Source organism: Marmota flaviventris, chromosome 6 (genome assembly GCF_047511675.1).
Source record: "Marmota flaviventris isolate mMarFla1 chromosome 6, mMarFla1.hap1, whole genome shotgun sequence".
Taxonomy (NCBI): domain Eukaryota; kingdom Metazoa; phylum Chordata; class Mammalia; order Rodentia; family Sciuridae; genus Marmota; species Marmota flaviventris.
This window is the reverse complement of record NC_092503.1, coordinates 96,052,839-96,071,340: the sequence shown is the minus strand read 5'-3', so window position 1 is coordinate 96,071,340 and position 18,502 is coordinate 96,052,839. Positions and strand designations below refer to the sequence as shown.

General features: G+C 33.2%; 1 protein-coding gene across 2 annotated transcripts in view; it reads right to left on the bottom strand.

Annotated features, from left to right (window-relative positions):
• The window catches only part of Khdrbs2 (KH RNA binding domain containing, signal transduction associated 2), a 545,817-nt gene that overhangs the window by 94,085 nt on the left and 433,230 nt on the right, over positions 1–18,502 (bottom strand). The window contains exon 8 of one of the 2 annotated variants that reach the window (XM_027938265.2): positions 16,146–16,166. The exons of the other annotated variant lie outside the window; for it this stretch is intronic. Coding sequence (XP_027794066.1) covers positions 16,146–16,166 — 21 coding nt within the window. The remainder of the gene's footprint in view (positions 1–16,145; positions 16,167–18,502) is intronic. 2 annotated transcript variants of the gene reach the window in all.

Below are 18,502 nucleotides of genomic sequence, written 5' to 3'. Positions count from 1 at the left end.
TTTAAAGAATTTGAGAAAAAATTAACGCTTAGCATGACTATGTATAGATCCCCTGTATACTTAAACATGTATTGGCTATTTCTAGAAGGGGACATACCCTAGATTTTCACAGTCTTAAAGGATGTAATTTAACCCCACATATAATATAATGCTGCGATGGTTTGCAAGAACAGATGGCCATTTGAAAATGTATTGTGGGGCTTGAAGACGGCTTGCTATTTAATGAGTGTTCATTATTACTCTATAAATGCTGATAATGCACTTGAATTTCCAATCTATCTGTATTTTACATTTCCACATAACATATACATAACAAATATCATACCAACTTTCTAAATTATGTAAATGATAATTGACAATAAAACTAAACAGGTGGTGCATAGCTGCAATCCTAGCAGCTCTGGAGGCTGAAGACAGGAGGATCACAAGCTCAAAGCCAGCCTCAGCAAAAGTGGGGCACTTATCAATTCAGTGAGACACTGTCTCTAAATAAAATACAAAATAGAGCTGGGAATGTGGCTCAGTGTTTGAGTGCCCCTGAGTTCAATTCCCAGTACACCCCATCCCCCCACAAAAAAATACTAACCAGTCCTATTTCTTGTAGAAATCAGCTCCTGCTTTAATAAAGTATCTTGACTTGTATTCTTAAACAATATATTTTTAAATAAGGACCCTTAAAAAACCTAAAGAGCACTGACGATGTCTTAAACTAAGGTGTATTTTTGATCACATAAAAAAGGAGGAAAATGGGGGTTCTGTTAGTGGAGGTAAGGAAAAAATTGAGCAAATGGAAATGTTTGTTGAACATGATATAGTGACTATGACAAACACAATAATACATGATTTTCTATCTTTGCATGCTAGGGCTGTAGTGGCTAATTAGTTGAGTTATATCTTCTATCAGCCAATTTTCATAACAATCTAGTATAGTAGGTATTCTTACCTCCCTCTTTATAACCCAAAACATACATAATCAGATTTTTCTGGCAAGAGATGAGAAGCTTAAGTAGGTTTGGCTACAAGGAAAAGTGATAAATGATCTTCGACACTCATTTTTATTCCACAAACATTTTTTTTAGGCACTTAATAAGTATCTGGGATCTCCCCAATGTATCTGTGCTCTTTATCTTCTACTGCTGACCTCTGGTTGGTCTTGGCCTCTCTGGGAAATGGCAATTGCCAAGTTCCACTTTCAGTGGTTGCACTGCTCATGCATTAACCTAACACTGTCTTATTTTAACATAATTGTCTCCTTAGTAAGAAAAACACAAAAGAGACCTGTATTTCTGCATTGATAGAGGTGACTCCAGTCTTTTAACCTAAAGGAGAAATATCTTATGCTATGGTTAGTGAAAGTATCTCCAGATAGGGTGGTCATTGTGAGGCATTCATATCACACAGTTATGAGCCCATGTGCACAGCTCATTCTGCATCTGATAGAAATGTAAAAATGCAGAAGCCAAGAGCCCTCTGGAGAGTGAATTATTTCACCTTAATGTCTTGAGTACGAAGGTGCCTTAGCTCTTTTCTTACTGCCAAAGCAGTGAAAGCCCTGACCACATTTGTACCAATGAGGTTTGCTAGAAGCCATGTAAACCCATTAAAAAAGAGCAGCGAACAGTACTTAAAGAACATTAGTTTACCAAAATAATACATATTTTCTTTGCAGTCAAAATGTATTTTATACTGCTAAGTAATCCAAAAAATACAATTTTATAATTTTAGAATTATTTCTAAATTGTAAATTTTATAGGCAATCTACTTGGCCACCATAATCATAATAGCAAATAATTATTTTTATTTCTTATAACATTCATGTCTTGGGTAGTGAAGTATTTTAGCTTATTTAATAATTAAAAGATAAAACTGGAAACCATTATTTTTAGACTTATTAATGATACTATTGTATAAAGTGGTTTTCTCTTTTAAAAAACTAAAATTTTAAATGATATATTAAATATACCTTGCACATACATAGATATTTACCGAATTAAATACACCTTGAATATACATAGACACATACTGATACATATATAAATTTTAAAAAGATATTTGATACATTTCTTTTTTTTAACGCATGGAAAAACCTTACATAGTTTGATGAGTTATATTTATTTTTAAGTAAACATATAGTTATAATGTTAAGCTATTAATATTCATGGAAAATAAAAGAAAAATTAAAAAAAAACATGATGGAGATGAGTACCTTAGCCTTAATTTTTATGTAATATTTGATAACCATCCAAAATGGATTTGAAAGAACAAGTGAAAAGCAAGCCTGAGAGGCTTGTTATTGTCTCTCGAGGCTGGGTGGCATCAGCCATGAGTTGCAGTACAGGAAGCTTTAGTGCTGCAGTGCTTTGTCCCCAAGATATTGGATATAAAACATTGTACTAGTTAAAAAAAAAAGCACTAATTAGACAGTCATAGACATAAGTAGGCAGAGGTATAAGCTATTTAAGTGCTTTTTGCTTTTTTCTTTCATCATTTTAAATACTTGAGGGCTTTTCTTTACAAATTCCTATTGCTCTAATCTAAAAAACAAAACAAAACAAAAAACTTAGTTTCTAATGTGAGACAAAAAGTTACAATTAAAATAAAACACAACATTACAGTTGTGGCTCTTTTGGCAGATTACTTTTTGGTTAGTTCCCTTCCTTCAAGTATAAAACACAAACCTTCCATTAACATGACTACAATCCTGATTTTCTCCATATTGCTACATCCATCCAGGGCTGCAATGTTCTAGTATATTTAAAAGACCAAAAAAAAAAAAAAAAACAAAACAAAACAAAAAAAAAACTGGGTGCAGAGGGTTTTGAAAGATAATACTTAATTTAGTCACCTTTCCATGTCCTCCCTACTACTTTCAACACTAACATAATTACTCTGTAGTTCAATAAGAGCTATTAAAATATTATTTATGAGTATTGATTATTTTATGTGGAAATGTATAAAGTAATGTCAGGAGTATTAATTAAGACATGACATCTAAGTTTTATGCATGCTTAACATTATATACCTATGTGTGCATATGTATATGTGTGCATATTTCTACTAAGATTTCTTCTCTAACATATCACTAAGAGTGATTTCAAAAGGCATTTTTTTTTATATTCTGAGTTTGAATGTTTAAATGCAGCCTGAAATTATCCTAGTGTCTGTGAGGTTCTCTAACCTTAAGCTAACAATCAGAATCATTGGTCCCTAATTAAGATAGGTGCAAAACTTTTACAAAGGAAATAAAAAAGAACCTAATATCATATTTCTGTGATTCAAATTTCACACTGATAAAGTTGTGCATTGCTATAAATTATATTGTTAGATTAGAAAGTCTTGTGGTCTAGTACAGAAATTTTGTTTAAGACTATTCATCTCATCACTAATAAGGAGGTGATCACAAATGCTTCTTTCTGCATTTGTGCCTTGGATTTTTCAAGTCCTTTCCCATAAGCTGTAAAGCAAAAATACTGTATGTGTCTCAGAGTCAGCTTATCCAATATGAACTGACTCTTCACTGGAGAGAGGCTGTGTAGCACTGTGGGTGGTGCTATGGTTGTCTTTTTAGAGAGGCTAATGGGGAAAAAGCCTTATTCTGATGGGTTGGTTTTACATTCCTCCTGATTCTGGACTTTTTTTCAAATTAATACCTAAATCTGTTTCTTTCTCTATATGTGAGGTCCTTCATGGCTGTCAGTAGGAGATACATAGCCTTTACGTGTCTTATTTCTGATGCAGTCACCACTATTCTGTACTCTAGTATGAAAATTCATTTTTTAATGAGTTAACTTTTGATGGAGTCCCTTTTTTAGTTTACTGTCTATAATACTTCTCTTCAGAATTGGGGTACCATCAAAAGTACCACTTTGGCAGCAGAACTGTCTCAAAACACTGTGACAAGGACCAATTTCCTGATGCAGACTGCCTTTATGTATAGCTAAACAACATCATCTCTAGGTGTTGTTTTGACATGGCCGCTCACCTGCCTATCAGGACATCTTGGGGATATACACTGGATTTTCTTCATGCTAAATGCTTGCCTGTGTTGGCATCTGAGTAATGATGAAAACTGGAGCAAATGTAACAGTTACTCTGATTTCTACTCCAATTCTAATTCTTAAAATCTTTGATATCACACTGCATCAATAGTTTTCTCTCTTATTTTATATGGCATGTTATAAAAACCAATGAACAATTTCTCATTGTTTATTTCCTATTAACAAATAATTGCAGAGGGGCTGGGGTTGTAGTTCAGTGGTAGAGCTCTTGCCTCACATGTGTGAAGCACTGGGTTTTATCTTAAGCACTACATAAAAATGAATAAATAAAACAAAGATATTGTGTCCCTCTACATCTGAAAAAAAAAATAAAACAAAACAAAAATTGCAGAGCACCTTTGTTATCCCAGGAAACTTTTTAGGGTTTAGAACATTGTTTTCTATTCTTAAGTAGACCAAATATTAGTTAGAGAGTAGAATATAGTGAAATCAAATGGTGCAAAATGAGTGCCAGAAGGGTTCTTCTATTAAGCTTGGATAAAGGAAAGAAGGAAAGTAGTGAATTAGAGCTTTCTGGAGGATGTGCTAGTGTGTCTGTATTGCAGCTGAATGTTAATGTGGTATTTAAGATAATATCCAATAGATTAAAATTTTCTTCTACATTTTCCTACTTAAATTGATAATTCCTGGTGATTATATCTGATAAAGAAAGAATATCAATGTATATCTCTTTGGCCTTATTCAATTTGGCTGTATTTCAGCCAAAATAGATTGAAAGTGTCACCACTCACCTCTTTTCTATTGAAGAGGATAATGACAATAAAAATGGTGAAGATGATTATGGCAAATATCTCCTAATGTTGTGTATTCCAGGAAGTTGGCTATAATGCCTTACAGCTTTGTAAGCTTGATCCTATGGATCCTTGGGGTAAGTATAATTGATAACAGAAATGCTTTATTCTCATCTACTCTTTGGCCAGTCCCCCTCAACTAAAACCTAAATGAATCATGGAAGAGAAGCTTAAGAGGAGCTATATTCTGCTTGTACCTTTCCTGTCTTGGAATGGCACAAGGATCAGAAGGGGGCTGTACTGTAAACTCAACGTGTGTGTGTGTGTGTGTGTGTGTGTGTGTGTGTGTGTGTGTCTAGTGACAGAGGGAGGAATAAAGAATTATGGCTCTCCACATCCTGATAAAAGGCAGACATAAACATTTAACATGATTATTTAAGACATTTTGTAGAAAAACAGTAGAAAAATTGGACAAGTTTCTTGTGGTTTCTGGTGTCAGATTTTAAAAAAATTACTAAATTGATTTAATTTAAATCTTAACAACTTTGTGATCACAGATTCAAAATGTATCTCCTGAATCATGGACCGAATCATGATTCCTTGCTTCTTCCTCCTCCTCTTCATAATCAATTCTTTAGTTGTTGCTTGATGTGAATGTGAATTGGGAGCAAAACAATCTGTCAATTGTTTACAAACACAAAGACACAATTCTTTTGCAGGCAGCCCTGTTGCCTGTGGGAACAATAATTATTAAAAGCATAAGAATCAAGGTCCTTCCCAGGGCTTCCTTTAGAGAGGGACTGAATTATCCTGGGCTTCTCTTTGAAAAAAACCTACTGATGTTGGACCTATATATGGACAGCAATATCTACTCCTGAGAATCCCACAGACTCATATTTGTGCTTCACTGTCAAGCCTACTTGGCAAATGCAATTGGAAAATGATAGCAGGCATCTAATTGTACTTAATATATTCTGGGCATTGCTCATGGCACTCTAATAGATATCATCCAGTTTAACCTTCATGATAACATATAGGGCAGGAAACACTATCACCCCCACTTTAGAGATAAAAACATTGAGGCAAGCAGGTTAAATAATTTCTGCACAGTCACACCACTGATTAATGGTAGAGCTGGGATATGAACCCAAGAAGTTTGACTTCAGGTCTAGCCCCTAGATACTGATATTGAGGAAGGTATTCTGTCTACACCAATATTTCATATCTAACCTGTATTTCTCACAATGAGATACTGACACACTTTACCTCAAGAGGTGGGACCTACATACTTTCATGTTTCTTAAATCTGAGCAGAGTTTCCTAGTGGAGTCATTTCCAAATTCCAAGGAGCAATTGGAATACCCTTTCAATAGGAAATAAGCATACTAGTTTATGTTTCAGCATATATACTTGTTTCCTAATAGAAATATTTTTATGGTTTAGATGCGAAGTCCCCATAAAGCTCATGTATGAGACAATGCAAGAACATTCAGAGATGAAATGATTGGTTATGAAAGCCTTAACCCAACCAGTGAATTAGTCCCTTGAGAATTAACAGGTGTAACTGAAGGCAGGTAGGGTGTGGCTGGAGCAGGTGAGTCACTGGGGGCGTGCCTTTGCTTTGGGGTCTTTATTTTGTATCTAACAAGTCAAGTCTCTCTCTGCTCCCTGGTGTGATGCCTTGAGCTGCTTTCCTCCACCACACTCTTCCACCAGGATGTTCTACCTCACCTCGAGCTTTAAGGAATGGAGTCAGCCTTCTGTGAACTGACACCACTGAAACTGTGAGCCCTCAAATAACTTCTCCTCCTCTAATTTTTCTTATCAGGTCTTTTAGTCACAGCAGCAAAAATGTTGACTAAAAAACTTATTATGATACCAATATTTCTGAATATAAAAATTTGATGTGATCTAGTGCATTAGCATTGTAATGCTGCAAGGAAATATCAGAGGCAGCTAACTTTATAAATGGAAAGGTTTAGTTAGCTGACAGTAATGAAATTCAAGGATTCTGTGCTTATATCAGCTTGGTTCTGATATGGACCTCATGGTGGATGGTGGATTGCACTGGTGGGGAGTATGTGTCCAGTCGAACATTCACATTCCCAACAGGAGCAGAAACAAAGAGGATGAATGAAACTAGGCTTGTTTCTTTTATAATATAACTTTTTAAAAAAACTCAAGGCACCATACCAGAATTATCAAGAGGTCACATAAAAACTACCTCACATTCCCAAAGCCATAAGGACCTATCATTGGACCCTCAACTCCCAAAGCTTCCAGTACTTCCAATATACCACCTTTTTAACCCAGTATTTACTCACAATGGACACCTGGGGAACTCTCAGACCACATTCAAACCATAGCCTCTAGTTGCCAGGTTTGTTTGTTTTGTCTGCAATTATTTCAAAGGATGGGTAAATTTCTTCTGAAACTATATTAACTAATTCTAAAACTTCAAACACTTTATTTTTATTGACAACTAAAGTAGCACATACTTATGCAACATGATGTTTTGATATATGCATATATTGTGGAATGGATTAATCTAACTAAAAGTTACTTTATTATCTCTTCTTGTGTCAAATAGTTTTTCAGGTTGAAAATAATGTATACTCCAGGAAAATATCACCCTCTTTGGTAAAACATTCTGTTTTGTGAATAAGAAACCACACAGCACTATAAGTAATCCAGCGAGAAGACCCCTACAGGACAACAATATTAAGTCCACTGTCATGTTAGAGGGAGACTAGAAGAACAAATTAAATTCCTATTCAGTTACTCAAATAAAGCAGCTGTTTGAATGTTCACCCAGTGGGCATCACTTTATCACTCGGTGGGCACCTTATCTAAGGAGGCATGTTTCCACTGGCAAACTTATTTACTTCATGATTTTAAATCTGTATGTTGAGTATAATGTAGTGGAGTGAGATCAACTACCATTAGCAGTTTAAATCTATAAAATTGATTCACCTTAAACATTTGAGGGAAAAATTCTTTTCCAGGGGACAATCACATTAAGTACCCAGTTTCTACGTATGTCTATTACAGAACTAGAGAAATTAATACCAACCCATTAATATGAACTTAGAAGTATTCAAATTTGCCCTAAAACAAAATACAAACATATTTTTCATGTTAGGCTATAAACATGAAAATAAATTCAGAATTCTAGTTCTATTTCCATTTTTTTTTTTACTAGAAGTCATTGTAATTACAATGAAATTGAGCTTCAGCATTAGGTTTCTGAAGAAGTATTGACCAAAGGGCAAATGTGATTTCTTTCAGTGACATGATCCATTTTTCCATTTTCTCCTAAATGTAACTCCATAAAATGGCACCAGAGGAGTCACTATCAGAATAATATCTTTGGAGTGTGTGTTCATTAAGGATAAACACTGAAAAAATAGATAAATGAAAATGCATTCTTATAGTTTTATTTTTTAGATTAACTTTGAATTACAGTCTAAATTTCTGTATTTCAATGACTGTGATTGTAATTAAAGAAACAACTGGATATTTTTGGATTTGAGATGAGGTAAGAGATTATAGGAATGTGAAAAAATATTCAGAGTATCACTTCATATACTTTTAGAGGTTTTTTAAAATTAAAGTCAAATTTTCCTTTTCTCCCCTCTTGATGGGATTTACATATGAAGCAACACATAAATCCATTTTCTTTAAAATGAATGAAGAAAAGAAAAACAGTAGAAAATTAAATGAAATTCAATTAACTTTGACATAAGAATGTGTTTACAGCGATTTGTTAAGTGTATCATCTATTTCTTCATTTCCAGGATGCAAATAAAAATGACCTGTAATACTGATTTCCTGAATACATGTTTTTAAATCTAAGCTGTAGCGTGTGTACTGCACTGGATATAAAGAGTAAACAATCCAGCAACAGTGTCACATTTAAGCACTAGCATCCCTTTACTATATTTGCAGAAGTCAAAATGCACTAATATCAGACCAATGTTTTGTAGTCCCTTCATGTAGATGGCGGCAGAGCAGGCATAATAAATCAATAGAACAAATTGTCAGACCAGTAATGTGGCTTCTGTTGTTCTGCTTCTCATTAAAGGCAGTGGCAATTGAAGAAAAGCTATTACTGCAACCAGAATTCTTAATGAGGTTTGCTACCAATTAGTTTACTGTCCAAGTATGTGCTTTGACATTTTGTTAGCTAGAAACTTGGGCAACTTTTTATGCAGGAGGCTACTACTACACATAAACTGAAAAGCTTAGCCATTCTTAAGTCTGAGCCAGTTATTAGAATAGGTACTTGAAAAGTATCTTAAGAAAACATTGACCTTCAGACTCCCACTTTCTTCTGGGCTGATGTCAAATCAATAATAACAAAAACAACTCATAGGCAATGTTTTATTGATACCCCAAAGAAATGTGGTTTGCAAAACCATTTTATTAAACTTTGCAAGCCAATATCAGGATAAACTATTGGACTCAGAAAAAATGTCAGCTTCAAAAAATTATCTGACAAATGTAATAGCGCTTCTATGACACATTCTAATCAAGACCCTACCTGTCACCTTCTTCTTTTCAATCACTTCAAGGATATGAATAAATATTGTAGCAATTTTATACTGTAACTAGGATTTAGCCCTGTAAATAATGGAGGGAACCCTGGTGCATCAGTCATTGGATATTTTTAGCTTTATTATTATAAAGAAAGACTGATAATTTAAAGAAAAAATTGTATTATAGGAGAAATATATATTTGGTGTTACAGTATCTCAAGAGAATTAAAAATCACACTAATACTAGCGTACATATTTTGGTAGATTATTAAACAGATACTACTTATACCAAATTTAAAAATAATACAAAGACATGGCTAAATAATAATCACTTTAGGAACAAAAAAACCTAAAACATTTATAGAGTGAAAATTAAATGTCACCTCTTCATAAAGAAAACAGTAAAATAAAGTTTTATGGTTTAAATATTTAAGAGTGAAGGTTCTTTGGGAGGTAAAAAGGGAAGGGACATTTAGCACCAACATGCTTCCAGATACCTCAGCTTTAATACTTTAATATAATTTGCTCAATCTAACTCCTCCGTCCTGGGATGTCTCATTTATTCCTAGGTTTAAACACATATAACATTTCTCTTATTGCTTTTCATGTTTCTATCATTTCAGATACTTAAATGTCACAAAATTCCATCTTTTACTTCTTTGAAATTTGGCACACAATCAAATCTGATGTTTCTTCATGTACATTTCTTACTGCTATTTCAATACAATTTTTTGATTCAATACAATTGAATCAAAAGACTTCTAGCTTCTGTACAAAAGTGTTTCTGTCAAAGCCTCTATGTCTTTTACATGAAGAAAAAACTTAAGTATGATCCTGAAAAGTCAATCAAGTTCACAACTTCATCTGAATGCATATGGAAAAAACTGTATCATCTGTGATTCTGTATAAATATGCATTTCATTCTACTTTGAGACTGCTGGGTATCATGCAAATACTGAAATTTATCTCCCTTTACAACCACAGTGACTAATTTCACTTACTTTTACATCTTCTCTTATATACTTTCAATCACCAAGACAAGCCAGCCTTTCAGTATTCTCTAAAATTACCAGTTCATGAACTGTTCATTAATAAGAGTGTCCTACATCTCTTTCTCTTCCCCATATTAGAAAATATGTTTGACACATGATAGGTGCTCAATAAGTGTAAGGTAAATAATAGCTTCAAAGACAATGCTTACTAAATGCTATAACTTTCATGAGTAGATTTACATGAGTCATTTGATTTAAACTTTCTAATAACCCATGAGAAAATTAAAGCTCATAAATATTAAGCAACTTATCCAAAGTTAGAAGTAAGTGACAGAGGAAGTATAAATGCATTCTCTATTATAATGCAAAATAATGCCCATCAATCAACTAGTTTATAACTTAATGTTAATAGACTTGAATTTCTTATTAAGGAAACTGTAACATCCCCAAAATTCATAATATATTTTACATAATAAAGTTTAGAATTAAAAAATAAAATAAAAAACAAATAACTATTTTATAAGGCAGAATAAGCACAAAGGTAATGAGATAAAATTCCTCACAAAGAAACAAAACTTTTTAAAACGCTTAGTTTGAGAGAGATGTGATCATTTACATATTTTTCTAAAATTTATACCTTTGGCCTAAGTGTGTTTTCTCCTTTTCATTTTGGCTTTAGTGTCTTTTCAATTTTCACATGTATACATACATTTTTTCATGCATTTCACAATTATAATATTTTGAGTTACTTAAAGATACCATCATTATTTTATTTTGGATGCTCCTTAAAATTTAATATATTTTGCAACAAATAAGATTTATATCCCCAATAAAAGATTTAGGACCTACCACTAAATATGTGCACATGCAAATGTGTGCATACACATATTATGTTAACATAAAAAATATTTTTATTCTTTAATGTTGTGCTGAGGGTCTAACCCAGTGCTGACATGTGTGAGACAAGTGCTGCACCACTGTGCTACAGCCCTAGACCTTAAGATCAAATTTTAACAGAAAAGGAAATAAGAGGAATGTAAAACGTACAAGAAATTCAAATAATAGACCAAATGCAAGAATTAGCATGAAAATCCATTGTGATATTAATAAAATTACAAACAGGAAGAAAGGAAAGATGATTCAAGATGAGGAGTTTAGGTTTGTTCAGTTAATGAGACAGACACTGAGATGCTTGAGATGGAAAATCATCTCTTTTGCTATAAAGTGATAACATTGTGCTTAGGATTATTCTTGGTATTCTACAATTAAAGCATACTGTCCAATAGAACCCAAATATATTAAAACAAAACTAAGTGTATGAGCTTACTGCTAGTAGGGGACTGCATCATTAGAGAGGCAGGCCACGAAATTGTTTGAGATCAGTCAGAATTTTTAAACAAAGGAATGTTGGAGCCTTATCAGTCTGTGAGGAGTGACTGTTGTCTGTAGTTTTCAGATCATATAGTTAGATGTAAAAGAATTAGTATTAAAAGAGTCTGAATTTACATATTTTGCATGTGCCATTAGCAAGATAGAAATAATGCATATCATTAGTTCATCTGTTACACAAATCATGGTGAAGGCTTGCAATATGTGATTTCAATTTGAACTTTCAGTTCCCTGCTCATCATCTAGCTACTAGCAGAATTGCTTTTACTTTATCAGTTTCAATGTAGTCAACTCTCATAAGATTTAAATGAAATTAACTTATTTTTTGAACTAGATAGTATTTAATTATTCACAAAGACTTTTTTCCTCCTTAGTGACCTTCCAGGGCACAAAGGTAGGCACTAGGCACTTCACCTCCATTATTACTTCCTGCTTTTTTTCACCTCCCATTATTGATCAAAATCTAATATACCACCCTGTCCCACTCCCACCCTCCATGACAGTAAGAAAGGGTTTAGTTCTGGCTTTAGTCTAGTTAAATTTTAGCAAGCTTATTGTCAGCAAGTGATAATTTATTAATTCCCTTATTAAGCTCTGGATGAAAATTTCAAATAGCTGACTTTCAAGTCCCACTCAAGCAATGATTCAATAGATTCTATGAGTTTTTGAATCTATGACAAAGACAGGTCAAATATATTCTTCAGGGTGAAAGAGGTGTTTGCATACTCAATCATTAGAACTTTGAGCAAGTGTGGTCCTCTATTTTTGTATAATGTAATATTCTACCAAGATTGAAATTAAATGAATGAATGCACTTCCATCCACAAGCTAATTAGCAGTATTCAAAACTACATGTGTAAAGTTAATATGGCTATACGCTACCTAATATTTAGAAATGTATGAATTCGTCTGGATTAAAGTGAGTTTGGTGGGGGGGAGGCATATAAAATAACTATGTTTTATTCCTCCAAATGCCATTATTTGCCCATAATTACTAATTATATACCTTAGTTTGTAGTTTTCCCAGAAATAATTAAATGGTTGGTGATGTATTCATATATTTTCAGCAACCTGGTGACTTTACATTTGTAAAAAGTTGGTTAGAATTATCCCTAGGGTCAAGGCAATGAACAAGAGGGAAAGTAACTGGTCCCCAGAGTGTTCAATTTCATGACCTTGTTATAATTTAGAGGAATGGTAGAGACATTGGCTCTGTGGAGACTTTTATTTCCAAAATAATTACTGAAGAAAAAAAATATTCTTGCTTCTAATGGAAAATATGAAATTAATTTACTCAAGCAAGTAAATGAGTATTGGACTCTATTTTCATTTCAGGTAGCTTCTTCATCCTTGAGCAGGCTACATATAACTTATCTCTGGATATTATAAAAATATATTCTAGGCTTCATATAACTCATCCCGGGATGCCTACCATAAAGCAATATGTTTAATAGAGGGCTTATAAATATCAGAAGCTCCTCAGTGAGCCAAACTTTATTAAGTCCAAAGGCATATAGTTTTGAGAAATACGCATCTTTCAGATTACTTTTCAGTTGCCAAAACAATAACTAAATTGAGTTAAATAATTATATATAATATATATAATTAGATATGATGTATAAAATACATCCAGAAAATACTTTTTATAGTTTGAGTTGTATCCCCCCAAAAGGTTATGTTTATCTACTAATCATTAAAAGGCTTAACCTGAAAAGGCATGTATCAGTACTGAAATCTATGAACGTGACCTTAATTGGAATTAAGGTCTTTAAAGAAGTGAACAAGTTAAAATGAGGTCATTAAATTGATCCTGATCCAAAATGATTGGTGATCTTCTATGAAGAGGAAAGACAGTTCAGCCAGGAGAAGACAGGGACACACAGGTAACACAGGTGTGAACAGAGAAAGGGATTGAAGTGGTACAGCTTCAAGCCAAGGGGGGGCAAGGATCCACGACCAACATTAGAAGCTAGGGAGAGACGGAGGAGGACTGTGCCCAGAGTCCCAGAGAGAATGCCACCCTGTTGCCTTGATTTCAGATTAACAGCCTCCACAGTTCTGAGAAAATAAATTTCTGTTGTTTTAAACCACGTAGTTTGTGGTACTGTGCTACTAGAGCCCTAGGAAAGTAATATGACAATGTTATCTATTTTTAAAATCCAATTTCCCAAAGACAAGCTAGTTTATACTTAAAGAATAAATCTATTAAAATGTAGAACGTCATGATGTTATGTAATGAAACAAAATTAACTCACCATATTCATTTAGGGTGACATTTAGAGCCCTTCCACATGAATTTTTTTTATGCTAATATTTTTGTGTGCAAAACATTCCTTGGAAATCTAAGGGGGTTGTCATAATTTAAATGATACTACTTTTCAGAATTTATATTGTAGCTAACAGTTAGTAGATTTCAATTTAGGCTTCTATTGAAGACAATTACCTGACGATATTTTTTCCAGAAACAAGACACATAATGGGAGCTACTGAAACATTAAATAGAGGCACAGAGGTATAAAAATTTATACTGTGGATACTATGTAGTTTTCCTGAGAGAATTTCACCAATGCAACCTGATTCCTATTTTTCTACAAAGAATGTAAATGCTGCCCTCTGAATGATAAGTTTTTGCAAAGTGAGAAGGAGAATTACCTTTGACAGTCATGAAAAACAGCATTACTGATGATCATTAACTTCAGTAATGTTTTCTTTTCTTTTTTTTTTTTTAAAGAATACTTATTTTGGGAAATGATAAGAAGAAAATCACTACTTTATGATTTTCTCATACTCACGTAGGAATCCAGAACTATCCAAGTACATATTAGTACATATTATTCTCCCATTTGTCACTTATAGTGTCAAAATATCACATTAAATGCATTGGCATAGAAGCATGGCAATTATAGAAATGCTAAGCACAATATTAAAAAGTTCATTAGTACACTAAATATTTTTTTGTGTAAGAAAAATCAAAGTATCTCTTCCTGAAGAAAAATTTAAAAACAAATAATGGATTTGGAAAATAAAGTGTGAAGTTTTTAGATAGTCTTCTAAAATACATTTGATTTGGAGATATTTTTAATTCATAAATCTCTCTCTGTTGTTATCATCCACTGTGTCTTTGAATATTTATTGGTTATTAGCCATGTTAGCACTAAGTCAAAGCTGCGGTTTTGTCCACAGTGCCCTGAAATCTCACCCTACTAACCTTTACATAGACTTACAAGTCATTGGTGCATAATAACTACAGCCTCCACTTAATGAAGCTAGATCTTTATATTTTTAACACTCATTTGGAAAACCAATTAACTCTGGCCCTATTGAACAAATTGAACAGGAAATAAATCAAGTGTTAAAACATTGGTGACCAGCCAGAGTTTCTATAATTAGTATGCTGATATGCCTAAGGCTTTCTATGTGGAGATTTAGTTTTGATTGACAACTTCCACAGATTAAAGGTATTAAATTTTTAACACATTGTCCCTATTCCCATCTTAAAACCCAGCGGCTTGAATCACAGAAAAAGTCCTTAAAAGTGCCACACAATTTACAATAGGAATTTCACTTACTATTCATATTTGACTTGCCAAGGTTATATCTACTGTGATAAAGTAAGATGCAACTCTACTGTTCTTCACATCAGTTCAAACTCAGAAAGAATATTTTGCTGCCTGCTTAAAAAAATCTTTCAATTGTTAAAATCAGAATATTAGGCTCAAGAAACAACTTGAAGTAATTTAAAGGGATAGCAGACAATAAAAGGGTGGGGTTAAAGAGGATGAAAGAAGAAGGGATGTAAGTTACTGAAATTTTGTAATACAGACCAATTTGATAAGAAGGAAGGATGATCAAAAAAAAAAAAAAAAAAGTGGATGCTCCAAAATAAAACATTGGGAATGCTAACTTGGAACCATCTCCAGAAGAACAAGGAACTAGTGTCCAGTAGATAGAGGGCATTATTAATTTTGTAGGAGTACTTCATTTGGGATAGAATCAATTCACAGAGTTTTACCAGAGACTAGATAAAATGTACTCTAACGTTATAGTAGCTCCATGATCACCAGAGGGTTTTGATACTGGACAATGTAAATGACAAGAAAATTATTGGAACTGTGTGCTTCCTTTTGTAAATTCCTAAACTAATATTTCATTACAGTTGTCCATTTCCTGTGGGTTTGGTTATTTAAGTCATTCCTTTAGAACCTAAGTCTGGAAGGAAAGTGAAACCAGGTTTCTAAGTTTAAAAAGCATAAAAATAAACATAAGGGATTATACCACCAGTTCTTGTCTTCCTCTACTCTAGTATTGTTTATTTATTTATTTATTTTTTAACTTTTAGCAATTTTTTTTTTCTGGGATAATGTCCCAGTAGTCGGATTATTAGCTCAAAGAAAATACACATCTTTATTTATGTTATTGTGAATTGCTCTACTGAACATTGAAAGGGTTGGAAAAAATCTATAATATCCTCGCTAGTAAATTTAGAACATAATTAACTACTTCCTATAAACTTCCCTCTGCCCTCTTTTTTCCCCAATAACTTTTTCTTTTAAAGATGTTTATTTTAGCTGTAATATCATAACACACTTTAACAACTGAAAAACCTTTACTCTTTTTTAATCTTGGGCAGTGTTTAATCTGTAAAGTATAAAATTATTTCACTCATACAAATGATCTTGGGGAAATGTTTGGATGAGGTCAAAGGAAGGCAGAAGCACATAATAGATTAAGGTAAAATACTTTCCATACAGTTTCAGTGAATAATTTAATGAAAAATTCTAAATATTAGGGTCTTTTCTTCAAATTATTTCTTCTAATACAATATAACTAAGGCAATTTAAAAAAATGCTGGAGCTCACTTTGTCCCTACTGATTTGCTTCCCCTCCCATTCTAGTTCCTAAAAGATATCCAAAATTCTGGAGTTAATGCTTATCTTTTCTGTCCATATTTAATATACTGGATACAGCTATATCTATAAATACCAACATGGTGTTTTCAACATTTTTTTCTTGTTTTATTGATTAGTAACTGAGACCTTTCTGATGTAAAATGAGGTCCACATATAATTGCATTTCATCCAAATAGGACTTTAGAATAAATTTAATTCCTGTATATTGATATTGTTATCAGTATTAAAGAAAGCAACATTTCTGTTTTCCTAGTCTATATGTGAAGAAATACAGGAAAATCAATAATTGGACATAACAATTGTTACAAAAGACAGGAAGGAATTAAATCAGCAGATGAGGGAAGGTTTCTCTGAAAAGCTGATTTCCGACTGAAACCAAGTACTGAAATGGCTGAGCCAAGATCTTGGAATGAGGAGTCAGGATTTAAAAAAAAAAAAAATACAGAAGATGCCGAGAGTCCTGAAGAATGAACAAATGTGAACTTTTCAACCAAAGGCGATGTCAAATGTCCTCTGAAGCACACAACATTTTATCATTTATTTTCAGAAAGGCACAGGAAGGATCATTAACTTGACCAAGGAAGAAAGTGATAATGCCAAGATGCAAACCCAGGCTATTTATAGAACTTTGTCTTCAATGAACACACAGCCACTAGGCTGAGCTGGCATGAGAGTTAATGGTGACATGCTAGGAGTGGTAGCAAAAGGATTTGGTTTGCTGAGAAAAGAGGTTGTCTTTTTTTTTGGTTTCTTTCTTTCTTTCTTCAAACTGCAATGGGAAGACATTCAAAATCTGTAAGCATCTAACTTGTTATTTGAGAAGGTTGATTATTGCTGCTAGAAAAGAATGAGTTATTGGGGATTAAGTACAAGAGCTCTTAGAAGATATTCATGGAGTCCAGATGACAGATGATGATGGCTCAGACCAGGCTAGATTGTAGATAGGAAGTTTGGGGATATGTTTTGCAAGTGTAACCAATATGACTTTCTGATGGACTGGCTATGGGGGGTGAAAAACATGGGATGTTGCTACAGTTTTGGCATAGGCAAAGGGTGAATGGAGATGCTCGAAGTGAAGACTATTGGAGAAAAGATCAATTTCACAGGGCCTGAGACTGTTGAATAGAAATTGAATGGGCTATTTTAAGGTTATAGTTGGATTAACAAATCTGGATCTCAGAAAGAGTTTAATTCTGAAAAATCAATTTAGCATTGAAAAAAGATAAACTTATTAGAGGATCAAACTAATCTGTATTTACTGTCAGGAATAATTTTTATCTTTAGGTATTTTCTAGCATCACATCAGTATCTATAAGGACTTTTGTGGAAAATTATATATTATAGACTTATCTAATATGCAAAAGGGACGTCATTTGCTGGTAAATTTCTTATGGCCTTTTTTTTTTTTTTTGCATGTGGGCCACATTTAGTCAATCTATTTACCAGGATTGTGGTTGTTAATAACAATTTTGGGGGGAGATAAAATAAATGGCAGGGAATTGCTAATTGAGAGAAGCAAAGTGTTACCTAAATTGCCATGTTTTTCTGGTACCCATTCCACTCAAATTTTTAACATCAACCCTGATGGGACTGATTAGATTGCTCATGTTCTTATACGGAGAATTATACTTAGATTGGGAAATCTGTATCCACTGATACTTAAGCTGATTGAGTCAGGATTTAAGTATGTTTGTGTATCTCTTTCCTTGTTTCCCTAAATTTAAGCATTATTAGAGTCTTGTGTATTAAAAAAGCTCACCCCTTGGTAACCCAAAACACTTGTCTTAAAATATTGACTTTCAATGTTCCCCTATTTAAAAGTTTTCAAAATGTAGTTTGTAGACAAAAATGTAGTTTGTCCCCTTCTACTGATGCTATTTAAAT